The following is a 17,851-nucleotide window of genomic DNA, read 5'->3' as shown; positions in this document are numbered from 1 at the left end:
CTGGATCGAGGGAAGGGATTCTCCGCTTTTACGTGGCGCTTGGTTGATGGCGTCGAGAGTGATGCTGCCCAACTGTGGGCCTCGGTGTAGAAGAGAGACGGTGACCAAGCGCAGCGACCTCAGAACAAGGCCACCGGGACGGCTGGGAGCAGGCGCATTTGCCCTGTGAGGAGGTGCCCGTGAACGTGGGCTTGTCCAGGGCCTGGGGAACAGGGAGGGCTTTGGGGGAGAGTAGCAGCAGCCTTCAAACGCCCGTCAGGTTATTGATTCCGCGGGCAGGTCTTTTGCCGTGCTGACTGGTGGAGGAACGAGAAACAACAGGCTTCAGCTGAGGCAGGACGGGTTCAATTTTCTTCTGCCCTCGGGACAGCCAGGCAGGAGAAGGAGGGTGCCCAGCGGGCAGCGCAGTCTCCATGCTTGGAGGCTGGCGTGAGCTGACCGGCTGAAGCCTTGAGCAAGCTGCTGCCATCCCTGAGCTGGGGGCGCTTGGAGGAGGATGCTGGAACAGACATGGGCTGAGGTCTCATCCAAGCCGACTTCTCTCTGACAGCTCTGTCACGGAGGCAGAGCTGGGACAGGGCCCTGCAGGTCCATCGACAGCTCTGCTGGTGGAGCCGAGGAGAGGGCAGGCTCCCTTGCGTGCCTACCCTCTCGTCCGGCGTGGGCCCCGAGTGCCCTAATAGGCCTGAATGGCCCCGACCAGCCTCACGCGGGGCATCCACCTCCGCCCAGGGGTCCAGGAGCTCTCTTTGGGTTCAGGTCTGGGCCTTCAGTCTCTTTCGGAGCTACCGCGCAGGAGTGCTGGTTTCTAGCTGAGTGGTGGCCACGGCCAGGGAGACGTCGAAGCACAGCGACCCTTGATCCAGACGCTGACGCGCAGAGAGGCGTTCTGGCTTGACCGCATCCCTGGCTTGTCGGTCGGGACCTGCCCGGCGCTCCCGGGACGCGATCGCCGCTCTGACCTAGGTGTGCAGTGACTTCCTGGCATGCGGCTGTCCCTTGCTCACGGTGATGACAGTGCGTTCTGTTCTGGACGCTGGCTTGGGACGAGCCACCACAGCTGGGCCTGCCCGGGTCAGGTGTTGTGGGCGTGCGAGGTCGTGGGCCACGTGGGTGTGAGAGAAGGGTTTCTTGTTTCCTGCCGAGGAGAGTCGCGCGTCTAGGTGGGAGCGCCGTGAGAGCCCAACGGCTGGATGAGCGTGAGGAAGGCGTTAGGCGTCAGGGTGCCATGATTCCTTCGATAGCTCAGCTGGTAGAGCGGAGGACTGTAGGCTCCCTTGCATGGCCATCCTTAGGTCGCTGGTTCAACTCCGGCTCGAAGGAGTGTCCTTTTGGCTCTGGCTGTGCCACCTACCTCTGCCTCTTGGCCCTGCCCGGCTGGCTGTCCTTCAAGGGCTGCCCAGCCTTGAGCGCTTGCCTGAGGCCAGGAGGACCACCAGCCAAGGCAGTTTGGGGCAAACCCTGGGCAGGGGATGGCGTTCCCGAGCACTGGCCTTGCCAGGGGTCACCTCCAGCACGAAAGGGGGTGAGCGGCGCGGCGGGGGGGGGGGGGGCTGTGTGGGGGGGTGGGGTGTGTGTAAGCGCGAGGCTGATGGGAGCCCCAGGCTTTGGGTGCAGTGCAGCCTGGGTCAGGGGTGGGTGCCTGGGAGGGGAGAGGGCCTCGGGCAGAGGCTGTGGGCCGGGGAATTAGCTCAAGTGGTAGAGCGCTCGCTTAGCATGTGAGAGGCAGCGGGATCGATGCCCGCATTCTCCAACGCTTTTCATTCCCCTTGCCCGGACACAGGGCCCTTTGCGCGGTCCTCCGGTCCTCTGGGGGCTGTGGGGAGCTCGCGGTCCACGGTCCACCTGGGCCGCACAGCAGAGGACTGCATCCAGGGCGGCAGCAAGGGCAGCAGGGGCTCTGGATCGAGGGAAGGGATTCTCCGCTTTTACGTGGCGCTTGGTTGATGGCGTCGAGAGTGATGCTGCCCAACTGTGGGCCTCGGTGTAGAAGAGAGACGGTGACCAAGCGCAGCGACCTCAGAACAAGGCCACCGGGACGGCTGGGAGCAGGCGCATTTGCCCTGTGAGGAGGTGCCCGTGAACGTGGGCTTGTCCAGGGCCTGGGGAACAGGGAGGGCTTTGGGGGAGAGTAGCAGCAGCCTTCAAACGCCCGTCAGGTTATTGATTCCGCGGGCAGGTCTTTTGCCGTGCTGACTGGTGGAGGAACGAGAAACAACAGGCTTCAGCTGAGGCAGGACGGGTTCAATTTTCTTCTGCCCTCGGGACAGCCAGGCAGGAGAAGGAGGGTGCCCAGCGGGCAGCGCAGTCTCCATGCTTGGAGGCTGGCGTGAGCTGACCGGCTGAAGCCTTGAGCAAGCTGCTGCCATCCCTGAGCTGGGGGCGCTTGGAGGAGGATGCTGGAACAGACATGGGCTGAGGTCTCATCCAAGCCGACTTCTCTCTGACAGCTCTGTCACGGAGGCAGAGCTGGGACAGGGCCCTGCAGGTCCATCGACAGCTCTGCTGGTGGAGCCGAGGAGAGGGCAGGCTCCCTTGCGTGCCTACCCTCTCGTCCGGCGTGGGCCCCGAGTGCCCTAATAGGCCTGAATGGCCCCGACCAGCCTCACGCGGGGCATCCACCTCCGCCCAGGGGTCCAGGAGCTCTCTTTGGGTTCAGGTCTGGGCCTTCAGTCTCTTTCGGAGCTACCGCGCAGGAGTGCTGGTTTCTAGCTGAGTGGTGGCCACGGCCAGGGAGACGTCGAAGCACAGCGACCCTTGATCCAGACGCTGACGCGCAGAGAGGCGTTCTGGCTTGACCGCATCCCTGGCTTGTCGGTCGGGACCTGCCCGGCGCTCCCGGGACGCGATCGCCGCTCTGACCTAGGTGTGCAGTGACTTCCTGGCATGCGGCTGTCCCTTGCTCACGGTGATGACAGTGCGTTCTGTTCTGGACGCTGGCTTGGGGCGAGCCACCACAGCTGGGCCTGCCCGGGTCAGGTGTTGTGGGCGTGCGAGGTCGTGGGCCACGTGGGTGTGAGAGAAGGGTTTCTTGTTTCCTGCCGAGGAGAGTCGCGCGTCTAGGTGGGAGCGCCGTGAGAGCCCAACGGCTGGATGAACGTGAGGAAGGCGTTAGGCGTCAGGGTGCCATGATTCCTTTGATAGCTCAGCTGGTAGAGCGGAGGACTGTAGGCTCCCTTGCATGGCCATCCTTAGGTCGCTGGTTCAACTCCGGCTCGAAGGAGTGTCCTTTTGGCTCTGGCTGTGCCACCTACCTCTGCCTCTTGGCCCTGCCCGGCTGGCTGTCCTTCAAGGGCTGCCCAGCCTTGAGCGCTTGCCTGAGGCCAGGAGGACCACCAGCCAAGGCAGTTTGGGGCAAACCCTGGGCAGGGGATGGCGTTCCCGAGCACTGGCCTTGCCAGGGGTCACCTCCAGCACGAAAGGGGGTGAGCGGCGCGGCGGGGGGGGTGGGGGGCTGTGTGGGGGGGTGGGGTGTGTGTAAGCGCGAGGCTGATGGGAGCCCCAGGCTTTGGGTGCAGTGCAGCCTGGGTCAGGGGTGGGTGCCTGGGAGGGGAGAGGGCCTCGGGCAGAGGCTGTGGGCCAGGGAATTAGCTCAAGTGGTAGAGCGCTCGCTTAGCATGTGAGAGGCAGCGGGATCGATGCCCGCATTCTCCAACGCTTTTCATTCCCCTTGCCCGGACACAGGGCCCTTTGCGCGGTCCTCCGGTCCTCTGGGGGCTGTGGGGAGCTCGCGGTCCACGGTCCACCTGGGCCGCACAGCAGAGGACTGCATCCAGGGCGGCAGCAAGGGCAGCAGGGGCTCTGGATCGAGGGAAGGGATTCTCCGCTTTTACGTGGCGCTTGGTTGATGGCGTCGAGAGTGATGCTGCCCAACTGTGGGCCTCGGTGTAGAAGAGAGACGGTGACCAAGCGCAGCGACCTCAGAACAAGGCCACCGGGACGGCTGGGAGCAGGCGCATTTGCCCTGTGAGGAGGTGCCCGTGAACGTGGGCTTGTCCAGGGCCTGGGGAACAGGGAGGGCTTTGGGGGAGAGTAGCAGCAGCCTTCAAACGCCCGTCAGGTTATTGATTCCGCGGGCAGGTCTTTTGCCGTGCTGACTGGTGGAGGAACGAGAAACAACAAGCTTCAGCTGAGGCAGGACGGGTTCAATTTTCTTCTGCCCTCGGGACAGCCAGGCAGGAGAAGGAGGGTGCCCAGCGGGCAGCGCAGTCTCCATGCTTGGAGGCTGGCGTGAGCTGACCGGCTGAAGCCTTGAGCAAGCTGCTGCCATCCCTGAGCTGGGGGCGCTTGGAGGAGGATGCTGGAACAGACATGGGCTGAGGTCTCATCCAAGCCGACTTCTCTCTGACAGCTCTGTCACGGAGGCAGAGCTGGGACAGGGCCCTGCAGGTCCATCGACAGCTCTGCTGGTGGAGCCGAGGAGAGGGCAGGCTCCCTTGCGTGCCTACCCTCTCGTCCGGCGTGGGCCCCGAGTGCCCTAATAGGCCTGAATGGCCCCGACCAGCCTCACGCGGGGCATCCACCTCCGCCCAGGGGTCCAGGAGCTCTCTTTGGGTTCAGGTCTGGGCCTTCAGTCTCTTTCGGAGCTACCGCGCAGGAGTGCTGGTTTCTAGCTGAGTGGTGGCCACGGCCAGGGAGACGTCGAAGCACAGCGACCCTTGATCCAGACGCTGACGCGCAGAGAGGCGTTCTGGCTTGACCGCATCCCTGGCTTGTCGGTCGGGACCTGCCCGGCGCTCCCGGGACGCGATCGCCGCTCTGACCTAGGTGTGCAGTGACTTCCTGGCATGCGGCTGTCCCTTGCTCACGGTGATGACAGTGCGTTCTGTTCTGGACGCTGGCTTGGGGCGAGCCACCACAGCTGGGCCTGCCCGGGTCAGGTGTTGTGGGCGTGCGAGGTCGTGGGCCACGTGGGTGTGAGAGAAGGGTTTCTTGTTTCCTGCCGAGGAGAGTCGCGCGTCTAGGTGGGAGCGCCGTGAGAGCCCAACGGCTGGATGAGCGTGAGGAAGGCGTTAGGCGTCAGGGTGCCATGATTCCTTCGATAGCTCAGCTGGTAGAGCGGAGGACTGTAGGCTCCCTTGCATGGCCATCCTTAGGTCGCTGGTTCAACTCCGGCTCGAAGGAGTGTCCTTTTGGCTCTGGCTGTGCCACCTACCTCTGCCTCTTGGCCCTGCCCGGCTGGCTGTCCTTCAAGGGCTGCCCAGCCTTGAGCGCTTGCCTGAGGCCAGGAGGACCACCAGCCAAGGCAGTTTGGGGCAAACCCTGGGCAGGGGATGGCGTTCCTGAGCACTGGCCTTGCCAGGGGTCACCTCCAGCACGAAAGGGGGTGAGCGGCGCGGCGGGGGGGGGGGGGGGGGCTGTGTGGGGGGGTGGGGTGTGTGTAAGCGCGAGGCTGATGGGAGCCCCAGGCTTTGGGTGCAGTGCAGCCTGGGTCAGGGGTGGGTGCCTGGGAGGGGAGAGGGCCTCGGGCAGAGGCTGTGGGCCGGGGAATTAGCTCAAGTGGTAGAGCGCTCGCTTAGCATGTGAGAGGCAGCGGGATCGATGCCCGCATTCTCCAACGCTTTTCATTCCCCTTGCCCGGACACAGGGCCCTTTGCGCGGTCCTCCGGTCCTCTGGGGGCTGTGGGGAGCTCGCGGTCCACGGTCCACCTGGGCCGCACAGCAGAGGACTGCATCCAGGGCGGCAGCAAGGGCAGCAGGGGCTCTGGATCGAGGGAAGGGATTCTCCGCTTTTACGTGGCGCTTGGTTGATGGCGTCGAGAGTGATGCTGCCCAACTGTGGGCCTCGGTGTAGAAGAGAGACGGTGACCAAGCGCAGCGACCTCAGAACAAGGCCACCGGGACGGCTGGGAGCAGGCGCATTTGCCCTGTGAGGAGGTGCCCGTGAACGTGGGCTTGTCCAGGGCCTGGGGAACAGGGAGGGCTTTGGGGGAGAGTAGCAGCAGCCTTCAAACGCCCGTCAGGTTATTGATTCCGCGGGCAGGTCTTTTGCCGTGCTGACTGGTGGAGGAACGAGAAACAACAGGCTTCAGCTGAGGCAGGACGGGTTCAATTTTCTTCTGCCCTCGGGACAGCCAGGCAGGAGAAGGAGGGTGCCCAGCGGGCAGCGCAGTCTCCATGCTTGGAGGCTGGCGTGAGCTGACCGGCTGAAGCCTTGAGCAAGCTGCTGCCATCCCTGAGCTGGGGGCGCTTGGAGGAGGATGCTGGAACAGACATGGGCTGAGGTCTCATCCAAGCCGACTTCTCTCTGACAGCTCTGTCACGGAGGCAGAGCTGGGACAGGGCCCTGCAGGTCCATCGACAGCTCTGCTGGTGGAGCCGAGGAGAGGGCAGGCTCCCTTGCGTGCCTACCCTCTCGTCCGGCGTGGGCCCCGAGTGCCCTAATAGGCCTGAATGGCCCCGACCAGCCTCACGCGGGGCATCCACCTCCGCCCAGGGGTCCAGGAGCTCTCTTTGGGTTCAGGTCTGGGCCTTCAGTCTCTTTCGGAGCTACCGCGCAGGAGTGCTGGTTTCTAGCTGAGTGGTGGCCACGGCCAGGGAGACGTCGAAGCACAGCGACCCTTGATCCAGACGCTGACGCGCAGAGAGGCGTTCTGGCTTGACCGCATCCCTGGCTTGTCGGTCGGGACCTGCCCGGCGCTCCCGGGACGCGATCGCCGCTCTGACCTAGGTGTGCAGTGACTTCCTGGCATGCGGCTGTCCCTTGCTCACGGTGATGACAGTGCGTTCTGTTCTGGACGCTGGCTTGGGGCGAGCCACCACAGCTGGGCCTGCCCGGGTCAGGTGTTGTGGGCGTGCGAGGTCGTGGGCCACGTGGGTGTGAGAGAAGGGTTTCTTGTTTCCTGCCGAGGAGAGTCGCGCGTCTAGGTGGGAGCGCCGTGAGAGCCCAACGGCTGGATGAGCGTGAGGAAGGCGTTAGGCGTCAGGGTGCCATGATTCCTTCGATAGCTCAGCTGGTAGAGCGGAGGACTGTAGGCTCCCTTGCATGGCCATCCTTAGGTCGCTGGTTCAACTCCGGCTCGAAGGAGTGTCCTTTTGGCTCTGGCTGTGCCACCTACCTCTGCCTCTTGGCCCTGCCCGGCTGGCTGTCCTTCAAGGGCTGCCCAGCCTTGAGCGCTTGCCTGAGGCCAGGAGGACCACCAGCCAAGGCAGTTTGGGGCAAACCCTGGGCAGGGGATGGCGTTCCTGAGCACTGGCCTTGCCAGGGGTCACCTCCAGCACAAAAGGGGGTGAGCGGCGCGGCGGGGGGGGGGGGGGGGGCTGTGTGGGGGGGTGGGGTGTGTGTAAGCGCGAGGCTGATGGGAGCCCCAGGCTTTGGGTGCAGTGCAGCCTGGGTCAGGGGTGGGTGCCTGGGAGGGGAGAGGGCCTCGGGCAGAGGCTGTGGGCCGGGGAATTAGCTCAAGTGGTAGAGCGCTCGCTTAGCATGTGAGAGGCAGCGGGATCGATGCCCGCATTCTCCAATGCTTTTCATTCCCCTTCCCTGGATACAGGAGAGACGATTAGAGCATTCTGTTCTGCATTGAAGTAGCATCTCAGGCCATTGACATACTTGTAAATAAGTTTTTATATTATCCCTTTTTGTTTGGATGCCATTGATTTGCATTCGGAACATTGCAAGCATTTTCCAATAAAATTTTCTTTGTACTAATATTTTCTGATAGAATTCAATTGTATTGTCTCAGAGATGTTTTAATTTACTTATTTTCTTTTAATAGTCTGTGCAACTGGATCTTTTTTATGTTTCTGAGGAAAACATAAGAATACTGTATGTTTATGTGTCTTACGTCAGTGTCAGACTGGAAAGTAGAAGTCAAAGTACAGTTTACATTATTATTCCAAAAAAGTTTCGAAATATTATTTTTGTTGTATATTGAATATAAACAATCTCCTTTGAAATTCTACTGATTAGAAGTCTGTTAGCTTTATTTATTGATAATTAGGTCGTGCCAAACTCCAAATAAAAGCACAGAGAGGTACCTTTGTGATGTGTATTATAAAGTAAATTTTGCCCTGGGCTGTGGTAGTATGATTAATACTAACTGAATTAATAATCGCCGGAAACTCAGAATCAGGTAATGCTGGTTTCATACATTATACTGAAGAATACCATTTCAGCAGCAGATTTTTGCATTAGCATAAATTGAAAGATAAGTAAAGCAAATCTATGAGACTGACTCACGATTTTATCTTGCAAATATTTACAGGTACTCCATTAAAAGTGAATCCCTCTGACATTGCCACTTTAGTTAGAGGCAGCCTTTTTTTCACTTTAATTACTCATAAGTAAGGATAAAGCACCACTGTCAGTTTTACCATAGATCACAGTGTAAATCATCCATATTCATCTTCATCATTAAAGTTAATTCCATTCTACATTCTTCCATGACATCTTTCTCCTTTCAGGATTAAAGAAGGCCTCCTTTCCCGAAAATTAAATGTAAAAGCAATAGGAAAACATGAGGTTTGGTAGAGGAGATGGTTGGTGCAGCCAGGCAATACTACAGAGACATAGAAGGTGCAAGTCATGAGTGAATTTGATACTGTAGTAAATTTATCCCCCAGTGGCATAGTTATGCAAGACAACAGAACCATGAGATGTCAACAGTTTTCCTCCCATTGTGGGAAGAGTTTGGACATTCACTACTCCTCCCGCCTCCATTAAATATAGTCCTTTAGTAACAGAAAGTAGGAGAGACGCAATTTGTTCAAAAACACAGAGGACGGAGTCCCAGCAAAATTCAAGCTAATTAATGATGCAAGTAGATCTATTTCATAACCCCTTTTTCAGTTCAAATATATTCTTACATTTGATAGGAAAAGCAAGCTGTGTTAAACTTTGAGTAGTTATACAGAGCAACTAGCCACACCCAGAATGATGCTGCAATAAAAATTTTACATTTATTAAACCTGCAAGTACATGTCTGGCATATTTCGATGTCAAGAACATCTATTTCACTCATGACATTTAAAGTTCTTTCTCTTTCAATAGCAGAAGAACAGATTTAAGAGCAAAATGACCCATAAAACCTTCTAGCCTTACTTCTAGGTCTTGTTACATTTCAACAATAAAATGGTTTTCACCATTTTCATAACTTGCATTTGAGTAAAACTTATCTTAAAGTCCTCTCTTGTTTTCAATAGAGAACCTACTATTTACTGTGCTAGTATGTTTCAGTGGTTGGTTACGTTCACTGTGAAAACCATGTACCTCTTTTTCAGCTTAAATTGCTTTTAGATTCCAAGCACTGGCTTTGGTTATACCTGCCTTCACAAAGTGAAGAACCCTTTTACACTAGCATTTTTCCCTCCAAAGATATTATACATTCTAATCAAATAATCTATCAGTCTTCTTCTTTATGACAAGTTTGATTGAACTCCTTATGTCTCTTACTCTAGTTCTTGAATTGTTATTATAATATAGCACTTTTCAACATGCTTCAGGAAAAGATGCTAAACACAAGAGCTGGGTGCAGTATTCATCGTCTGTGTTATTTTATCCTAACAGTCTGACCTCTCATTCTGGTAGATTAAAACTTTTTAGACGAAGCACACAGATTTCTTATGGGATGAAATCGATAGATTCACATTGCATCATCTGTGATTCTTGTCAGGCTCACAGTGCAAAAAAAAATTGTAACAATGAATGTGCAGGTAGCTCAAAAGGTTTTACCATCATAATCATGCCAGACACACAAGCATTTTTAGACATGTTGCAAAGCACATTCTACATACCTGTAAGACTTCTTAATCTCGTCATGTGTTGCTCCCTTCTCTAGGGCCAGGATTTCATATAACGCTTCCCCTGACGTTGACAAAGCACATTGCCTTTGTTCAGCCATGTTAGTAGTGCATTACCAAAGCTGCTAATGTAGAACAGAATTTAAAATAGCAGGGACTGCAAGTATATATGGATAGTACTTCTTACCGTTCATTTTAATAGATCTTAATCACGTAGTAAAAGGTTAAAAATACATGAAAATGAAACTAGAATAAAATCTCCTCTAAATTATTCTCCATCGCATAGATATTTTACAATGGTTTGATAAAATGGAAAAGCAAAAAGCAAAGAACAGAAGGTCTTGTGTTAGGTATCACTGTTCATATTAAAGACTTGATGTTGCTCCCACTGAAATGAATGGCTAAATTTCCTACAGCATTAATGCCTGCACATAGTATTTCCCCCTAGTTTTAATTGTGTTTGTTTACAACTATCTTTTCTCTTAGAAAAGTAATACTATTTGTTAAGGCTATTGGCTTCTTACAGGGGGGTAAGAGCTTTGTACCTGAGTATAACCTAACATAACACAGTGGTGAATTTTTACTTTCTCAATAGAAGGACTCAGATTCAGTCTCACCAATTTTTGGTGCCTAAGTTCCATGATTAAGTTTGAAGCTTAGTTGAACTAAACTCCTTATATTGTCAACAGACAGAGATACATAGTCAGAGGACTGACCAAGCTCTTTCTCCCTATTACCTCTACAACATGCTCAGGATGACTGCATTCCCAACTTATGTGCCCAAGGACAAGTGGAATGAATCTGGACTTAGCCAATGAAACTAGATATCAAGAATTGACCTCAGTGTTATAAAAGTAGCCATTTATTGCAAACTTATACACAGGAAATACTGATATCAATCCGGATCCTATCTTATTTGAGATACAAGAATTGGGGCTGAATTCCTGAGCTGGTGATAAATTTAACAAGGTGCTTTTACAGTATAGTGCAAATAAAGGCTAAGCACAGGCTGACAGATTTAGTCCACTTCAGCACTTTCATCACAGAAGCAAAGCAAACAAGTGGTTCTCCACTGAGTGGCTCTACTACTTTACGGTTCATAGCTCATCCTTCTGTATTTGAAGAACCAAATATTTTTAAGCCAGACCCAGCTAATGCTAGGCAATGACATGAAGAAACACATATAAACCATAATTTAAAACGCCTGATATAGATACCTGTCATTCATAAGAGAAAGCTGCATCTCTTTGATGGCAGACTTGCCACCACAAAACTCTCACCGCAACCTCTTTATTTCTTTGTATGTTGCACCCTTCTCCAAATGTTCAGAAGTGATCACAGAAAAAGCCTAACGAGCTGTAACCTCACCCACAAGAAAGATTTCTGAGAATCTGTTTTGTTAGATAAGACTACCCACTTTGCTATTTCACCCTTCTCGTTGCTGAGGTAGAAACACTATCTGCCATTATTCATATATTATTTACTAGGCCACATTTTGGCTCAGAACCAGCCATGTAACACTTTTAAGCTCTTCAGCTTTGTTCAATACCAATAAAGAAAATTGAATAACATGTAAGAACACACAGAAATATAATCCACTGAGTAATTCTGGCACATAATATTTGATTTACTAAAAGACCTAAATTTATTAATATTTACTTTCATGTTTTCTTTTTCTAATAAGTTAACACACAATTTAGGGTCTTGTGATCTGCTGAAGAAAATTCCTTTCTACTTTTAAGTGTCATACATAAACCATCAAACAAATGGACATAACTTTTGTTTTTAAATTAACAATGAAGAATGAAATTATATATGAGCATCTGGATATTACTTTATCACCTGCAGTAGTTACAATGCTGCTTGTTAATAATAATATGCCTAGTGCATATTTAACATAATCCTGGGATCTATCCTGATCACACTGGAATCATGCAAGGCACATGAAGTCTGTTAATGCCAAGATGATGGTGGGCAACTATGTGAAGTCACAGATACACAGCATTATTTAAAAATTCCGTTACATAACGCTTATTAGCTACCTGGCAACCTGAAACACGAAGCAAAATTGAAGTTATGATGGATTTTATTCTGAAGAACTAAAAAGTCACGTAATTTGTACTTTCTCGTAAAATAATTTTAACAACCAGTCAGCTATGGAAATTTAAACTCACTAGCCTATTCAGTCTTCTACTGATTAATCACCTTGAAGGTCTAGCTATTAAAAAAATATTTCTTACTTATTTAAAGTAGTCCTGTAATGGACAATGAGATGACACTTTCCTAGAAAAAGTTATGCTCTCTTTATTAAGGAAAATATAACAGTTACGATTTTAGTACTACATACATACATTCATGATGGCTGAAATTACATTAGAATCCTATTTTCAGGCTATGTATTTTTCAAGAAAATATTGTTTCCTCCCTTGAATGACAATAAAATATACTAAAACCCAGTCCAAATTCTGGTAACAATTCCACATCTTCTAAGATGATGCGACCCCAGTGAACTTCAGTGTTTTTTGCACAGATTTTATACTATCCAGGATTAACTATCTTATATAGGGGCTGTAATAACAAGGCTTTTTTTCTACAATATCCATAACTCATTTGAGTTTTTGCTGCAAAGTAAGGCAAGGTGATTCAAATAACGTACCTGCTTCAAAAAGTGATGAAACAGACTGGCATGTATAAACTCACAACATTATCAGGTCAGTATCTTGAGGCCTTTATGCCAATATAATCCAAAAGGAAAGAAACTTCCACAGAAAGCAGCTGCTGCTTTTCATCCTTCACAATCAAGGTTAAACAGGTCAGTGGAGTCTGATTACTCCTTTTGTTTGTTTGTCCAGTATCCAATTGGTTATCTCTCAGGAAGATCTATGAAAGAATGAATAAAACATTCATAAGCCTAAAGGCTGATACATCTGAGAGGTAATGGGACCAAAAAATATGGGATGATTGTATTTATTTAGTTGTTCTTCTGTGCTTTACTCTTGATAGGGTCTTGAGTTTGTTTTTTTTCCCAAGCAAATGTATTAAATTTTTTTAAAGATACAACCTTCTTGCCCTGAACTTTACTTCTTTGAGTCTTTGAAACTTAAGCTATGGCTTAAGTTTACTATATAGTCTCTTCCAGAACAGGATTAACTGAAGTCCCTTTCAGACTCTTCCTGAGGCTGTGTAAATTTTTGTATAAAACCAGAAGATGTAGAGTGTCTTCTTTTATTCTGGTGGAGCTTCTCCTCTAACTCACACCATGAAAAAGTCTGGAGAGCCATTCGTAGAATCATAGAATCATTACATTTGGAAAAGACCTCGAAGATCATTAAGTCTAACTGTTGACCTAACACCACCATGACCACTAAACCATGTCCCGAAGTGTCACATCTACACATTTTTTGAAGACCTCCAGGGATGGTGACTCCACCACTTCCCTGGGCAGCCTGTTCCAATGTCTGACTACCTTTCAGTAAAAAAATTTTTCCTAATGTCCAATCTAAACCTCCCCTGGCACAACTTGAGGCCGTTTCCTCTCATCCTATCGCTTGTTACTTAGGAGAAGAGACCGACTCCCACCTCACTACAACCTCCTTTCAGGTAGCTGTAGAGAGCAATAAGGTCTCCCCTCCGCCTCCTCTTCTCCAAACAACCCCAGTTCCCTGAGGCCCTCCTCATAAGACCTGTTCTCCAGACCCTTCACCAGCTTTGTTGCCCTTCTTTGGACATGCTCCAGCAACTCAGTGTCTTTCTGCACACAGTATTCGAGGTGCAGCCTCACCAGTACTGAGTACAGGGGCACAATCACTTCTCTACTCCTGCTGGCCACGCTATTTCTGATACAGGCCAGGATGCTGTTGGCCTTCTTGGCCACCTGGGCACACGGCTGGTTCAGCCGGCTGTCGACCAGCACCCCCAGGTCCTTTTCTGCCAGGCAGCTTTCCAGCCACTCATCCCTAAGCCTATAGTGCTGCCTGGGGTTGTTGTGACCCAAGTGCAGGACCTGGCACTTGGCCTTGTTAAACCTCATAGCATTGGCCTCAGCCTATCGATCCAGCCTGTCCAGATCCCTCTGCGGAGTCTCTCTACCCTCAAGCAGATCAACACTCCCACCCAATTTGGTGTTGTCTGCGAACTTGCTGAGGGAGCACTCAATCCTCTCATCCAGATCATTGATAAAGATGTTAAACAAGACTGGCCCCAACATTGAGCCCTGGGGAACACAGCTCGTGATCAGCCGTCAGCTGAATTGAACTCCGTTCACTATAACTCTCTGTGCTTGGCCATCCAGCCAGTTTTTTACCCAGCTTAGAGTGCACATGCCTAGGCCATGAGCCGCCAGCTTTCCTAGGAGAATGCTGTGGGAGACAGTATCAAAGGCTTTACTAAAGTCCAGGTAGATGACATCCATAGCCTTCCCCTCATCAACTAAGCAGGTCCTTTCCAGAAATTTATAAAAAACAATTGTTCTTGATATGTCATCCTTGGAACCAAATAGCTCATCTTTTGAACTGCAAAAGTTAATTTTCCAGATCATCATTCCAAATTATGTTTTTGTAGTGGGTTGACCTTGGGTGGCTGCCAGACTCCTACCCAGCCACTCTCTCACTCCCCCTCCTCAACAGAACAGGAGGAGAAAATAAAGTGAAAAGCTCATAGGTCAAGCTAAAGATAGGGAGATCACTTACCAATTACTGTCCTGGGCAAAACAGTCTCAACTTGGGGAAAATTAATTTAATTTATTGCCAATTAAAATGTATTTGGATGGTAAGAAACAAAGACAAAAATTAAAACAACATTTTCCCCTCACCACCCTGTTTCCAGGTTCAAATTCACCCCTTCATTCCCAGCTTGTCTTACCCCCACCCCTGAGCAGCGCAGGGTGGACAGGGATTGGTGGGCTGAGGTGAGTTCGTAATAGTTCCTCCCTGCTGCTCCTTCCTCCTCACACTTTTCTCCTCTTCCAGCATGGGTCCTTCCCACAGGATGCAGTCCTTCACAAACTGTTCCAGTGGGAGTCCTCCATAGGCCACGTTTCCTGTCAGGAGAACCTGCTTCTGTATGGTCTCCTCTTCATGGACCACAGCTCCTTCAGGAAAAATCCACCTTCTCTGGCATGGGGTGGATGGCCTGCAGCAATATACCCTCTCCACGATGGTCCCCTCCACAAGCTGCAGGGGAATCTCTGCTCCAGTGCTGGGAGCACCTCCTCCTCCTTCTTCTGCTATGACTTTGGTGTTCGCAGGGCTGTTTCTCACACTTTTTCCTCACTCTGACACTGACATGCAGTGTTTTGCTCTTTCTTAAATATGTCTTCCAAGAGGTGCCACCAGTTTGGCTGATGGGCTTATCTGTGTCCTGCAGTGGGTCTGTTGTGGAGCCAACTGTATCCATTCCCTGACCTCCTACAGGGGTCTCCCTACAGCGCCCTGCTACCTAAATCTTGTCATGGACATCCAGTACAGTTTTATGTAGACTAAAGTCCTGCAAATGGACCATATCCAGTAAAGTCTGCTTTGGCGAGTCAGTGAGTTTGTGCTTAGATTCTACTGCAAGACTGGTACTATAAATCAATATATATATATTTTTGAAACAAGTGTAATTAATTAAGATCCCATAAAAACACTATTTATGAAAAAGGAAGCAACAGTGTGACAGCTAATTAAAAAAAATTAAGTGGATGCTTTTTAATGTGAAGCATGCAATTTTCACATTTCTCTTGTTCTTAGTTATATTCTTTAATTTCAAACATTCCCTCAAATTTCAGCTTTGGGTGGGGACAAGGCAAGGCACATTTCAACCTAAAATGTGAGTGTTTTTCATAGTTATGAGAAGCCAAATAGCATAGTAAAAATATCTTTTCCAGGACATTAACAAAAGAGTAGGTTCAGCTAATTCTGTTGCATTGTATGAACACGATAAACCAGACTAGTCAATCAGTTTGCTTGATCTCAGTCTTTGAAACAATTTATCACTCTTGCAAAACAAAATGAAACAAAAAGTATACATTTTAATGGTAAGAAGAAATTAAGGGGAAAAAATATAAATGTAAGAAAATAAAATCACTTTGTGGTTACCCAAATCCTCTGTACTTATACACACCCTATTATCAAGAAAAACATCACTGTTCTGCAATCCTGTCCCATACCTAGACCAACAGTTCTGTGTGAATACAGCTCCCTCTGGTGTGTTGAGTTACCGCTGGTCTGTAACCTGTGTTGCTTTACTTATAAGCACTCTTGTTTTGTTTGAGGGAAATAAACACAATCTCTGCAAATCTTTGTTTTTTCCTTTGGGGATTCTATATCCTAAGCACATTCTAATGATTCTTTAAAAGATTCTAATGAATTGTCATAACTCTTTCATCAGATCAGTTATATAATTTAGAAGCATAAAATGTAAAATTTAACACCTATTCACTCTTCTCATTAATTTTTTCTTTTTTATCGTAGCACCTAATAGTGCACCACAACACCACTGCAGCAGGCAATGCAAAACTAAAAGACAGTCCTAGTCCCAAAGGCCCTTATATCTAAAAAGACTTACTTACACTTTACACATTTATATGTCGCATGCATTTCAGAATTGACAAATCAGAACATGTCTGGAAACGCAAAGTTGCATATCAGCCTATAAAAAATTTGAAGCATGGCCCAGACAGGGTAAGAGGTCCGGGGTTGCTTCAGAAGCCTCCAGTTACACACAACCAGAGCTAAGGGTTGAAGAACTCTGAGTCACTCCAATCCTTCCTCCTACCGCTCCCTCTTTTTCTTGGCTCATAGCAAGTTCAGGAACTAAGAGCCTGGAGTTGAAAGACATACATGCATGAAAGGACTGGCATCATTGCTCAACAGTGGTGTCAATTTTTAGCTTCCAAGGCAAGGAAAGACAAGTTTTGAAAGCTGAATTTTTTTTCGTTGTTTGTTGAAGCTGGTGGTGTTAATATTGATATCATCAAAGCACGTAGGAGATATAAGTGGTCTGCCAGAGCATTCCTAGACTTCATGGAGAAACTACAGCTTCTGACTCTTTCTTCCAATTTCTGTAAGTTGTCTTGCTGATGTGCTTTAGTAAAGCCAGCAGGTTAAGAGAGGTGATCCTGCCCCTCTACTCAGCACTGTGCCGGGTCCAGATCATGGCCGTCAGTACAAGAGATGTGGACATACCAGAGAAAGTTCAGCTAAGGACCACAAGGATGACGAAGGGACAGGAGCATCTCCCCTATGAGGAAAGGCTGAAAGAGCTTGGACTGTCCAACCATGAGATGAGAAGGCTCAGGGGGGATCTTATCAATATATATAAATATCTGAAGGGAGGCTGCAAAGAGGACAGAACCAGGCTCTTGACGGTGGTGCACAGTGACAAGGACAGAGGCAATGGGCACACATTGATATAGAGGAGGTTCCCTCTGAACATCAGGAAACACTTCTTTACTGTGACCGAGCACTGGCACAGGTTGTCCAGGCAGTTGTGGAGTGTCCGTCCTTGGAGATATTCAAAAGTCACCTGGACGTGGTCCTGGGCAACTGGTTCTAGGTGGCCCTGCTTCTTTTCCTCAAAACTTTCCTAGTGTGATTGCTATTATCATTAATATCTGCCTTGTTCAGACAAAAACATGGTAATAACATCAGTAAGGATATTGGAGTTTATATTGGTGACTGACCAGAAGTGACAAGTGAAAGAAGACAGGCGAGGAGACTGAAGCAAGAGCTCTTGCTAGCTGATAACTTCTCACAGGTGAATGAATGGCAGTCTGAAAAAGAAGACCCAGCACAAGTGAAGCATGAGGATATGAGTAAAGTGTGGTAGGCTGATGAGAGGTTATGCACACTAAGAGAGGGCATATACAGGGGTAGCGTGTACTGGTTTTTCACTCTTTGGGCAGGATCTATCATTTGTTTTATTTTTCAATATTGTGCTATGGTGATGTCAACATTATTAATAACACCCAGCTGAGCAAACTACTCAAAGGGCAAAAGACTGAGCAAGTGGAAAAGGATGCTTCTGCCAAGATGTGCTGGGCCTCTGGCATAGGGATTGATTTTTGTTAAGGGAAAAGTACTTCTGAGGCACATATGTCCCAAAATTATGTTCTTGTCATTTCTTTTTAGCC

The 17,851-nt window shown here is 49.7% G+C and overlaps 1 protein-coding gene and 7 non-coding genes across 8 annotated transcripts in view; 7 read left to right on the top strand and 1 right to left on the bottom strand.

Moving 5' to 3' along the window:
* The window catches only part of DNAJC5B (DnaJ heat shock protein family (Hsp40) member C5 beta), a 36,662-nt gene extending 26,823 nt beyond the window's left edge, over window positions 1–9,839 (bottom strand). The window contains exon 1 of the mRNA XM_086465722.1: window positions 9,733–9,839. Coding sequence (XP_086321848.1) covers window positions 9,733–9,839 — 107 coding nt within the window. The remainder of the gene's footprint in view (window positions 1–9,732) is intronic.
* TRNAY-GUA (transfer RNA tyrosine (anticodon GUA)) lies at window positions 1,235–1,323 on the top strand. Its single transcript is given in 2 exon segments — window positions 1,235–1,271; window positions 1,288–1,323. It is a non-coding gene; the product is annotated as a tRNA-Tyr (tRNA).
* Window positions 1,681–1,753, top strand: TRNAA-AGC (transfer RNA alanine (anticodon AGC)). Its single transcript has one exon. It is a non-coding gene; the product is annotated as a tRNA-Ala (tRNA).
* Window positions 3,135–3,223, top strand: TRNAY-GUA (transfer RNA tyrosine (anticodon GUA)). The gene is given in 2 exon segments: window positions 3,135–3,171; window positions 3,188–3,223. It is a non-coding gene; the product is annotated as a tRNA-Tyr (tRNA).
* Window positions 5,036–5,124, top strand: TRNAY-GUA (transfer RNA tyrosine (anticodon GUA)). Its single transcript is given in 2 exon segments — window positions 5,036–5,072; window positions 5,089–5,124. It is a non-coding gene; the product is annotated as a tRNA-Tyr (tRNA).
* TRNAA-AGC (transfer RNA alanine (anticodon AGC)) lies at window positions 5,485–5,557 on the top strand. Its single transcript has one exon. It is a non-coding gene; the product is annotated as a tRNA-Ala (tRNA).
* Window positions 6,939–7,027, top strand: TRNAY-GUA (transfer RNA tyrosine (anticodon GUA)). The gene is given in 2 exon segments: window positions 6,939–6,975; window positions 6,992–7,027. It is a non-coding gene; the product is annotated as a tRNA-Tyr (tRNA).
* TRNAA-AGC (transfer RNA alanine (anticodon AGC)) lies at window positions 7,388–7,460 on the top strand. Its single transcript has one exon. It is a non-coding gene; the product is annotated as a tRNA-Ala (tRNA).
* Window positions 9,840–17,851: the final 8,012 nt, after the last annotated feature.

Source organism: Leptosomus discolor, chromosome 5 (genome assembly GCF_034619465.1).
Source record: "Leptosomus discolor isolate bLepDis1 chromosome 5, bLepDis1.hap2, whole genome shotgun sequence".
Lineage (NCBI taxonomy): Eukaryota > Metazoa > Chordata > Aves > Leptosomiformes > Leptosomidae > Leptosomus > Leptosomus discolor.
Note: the sequence above shows the minus strand (reverse complement) of the source record. Positions and strands in the feature narration are given on the sequence as shown.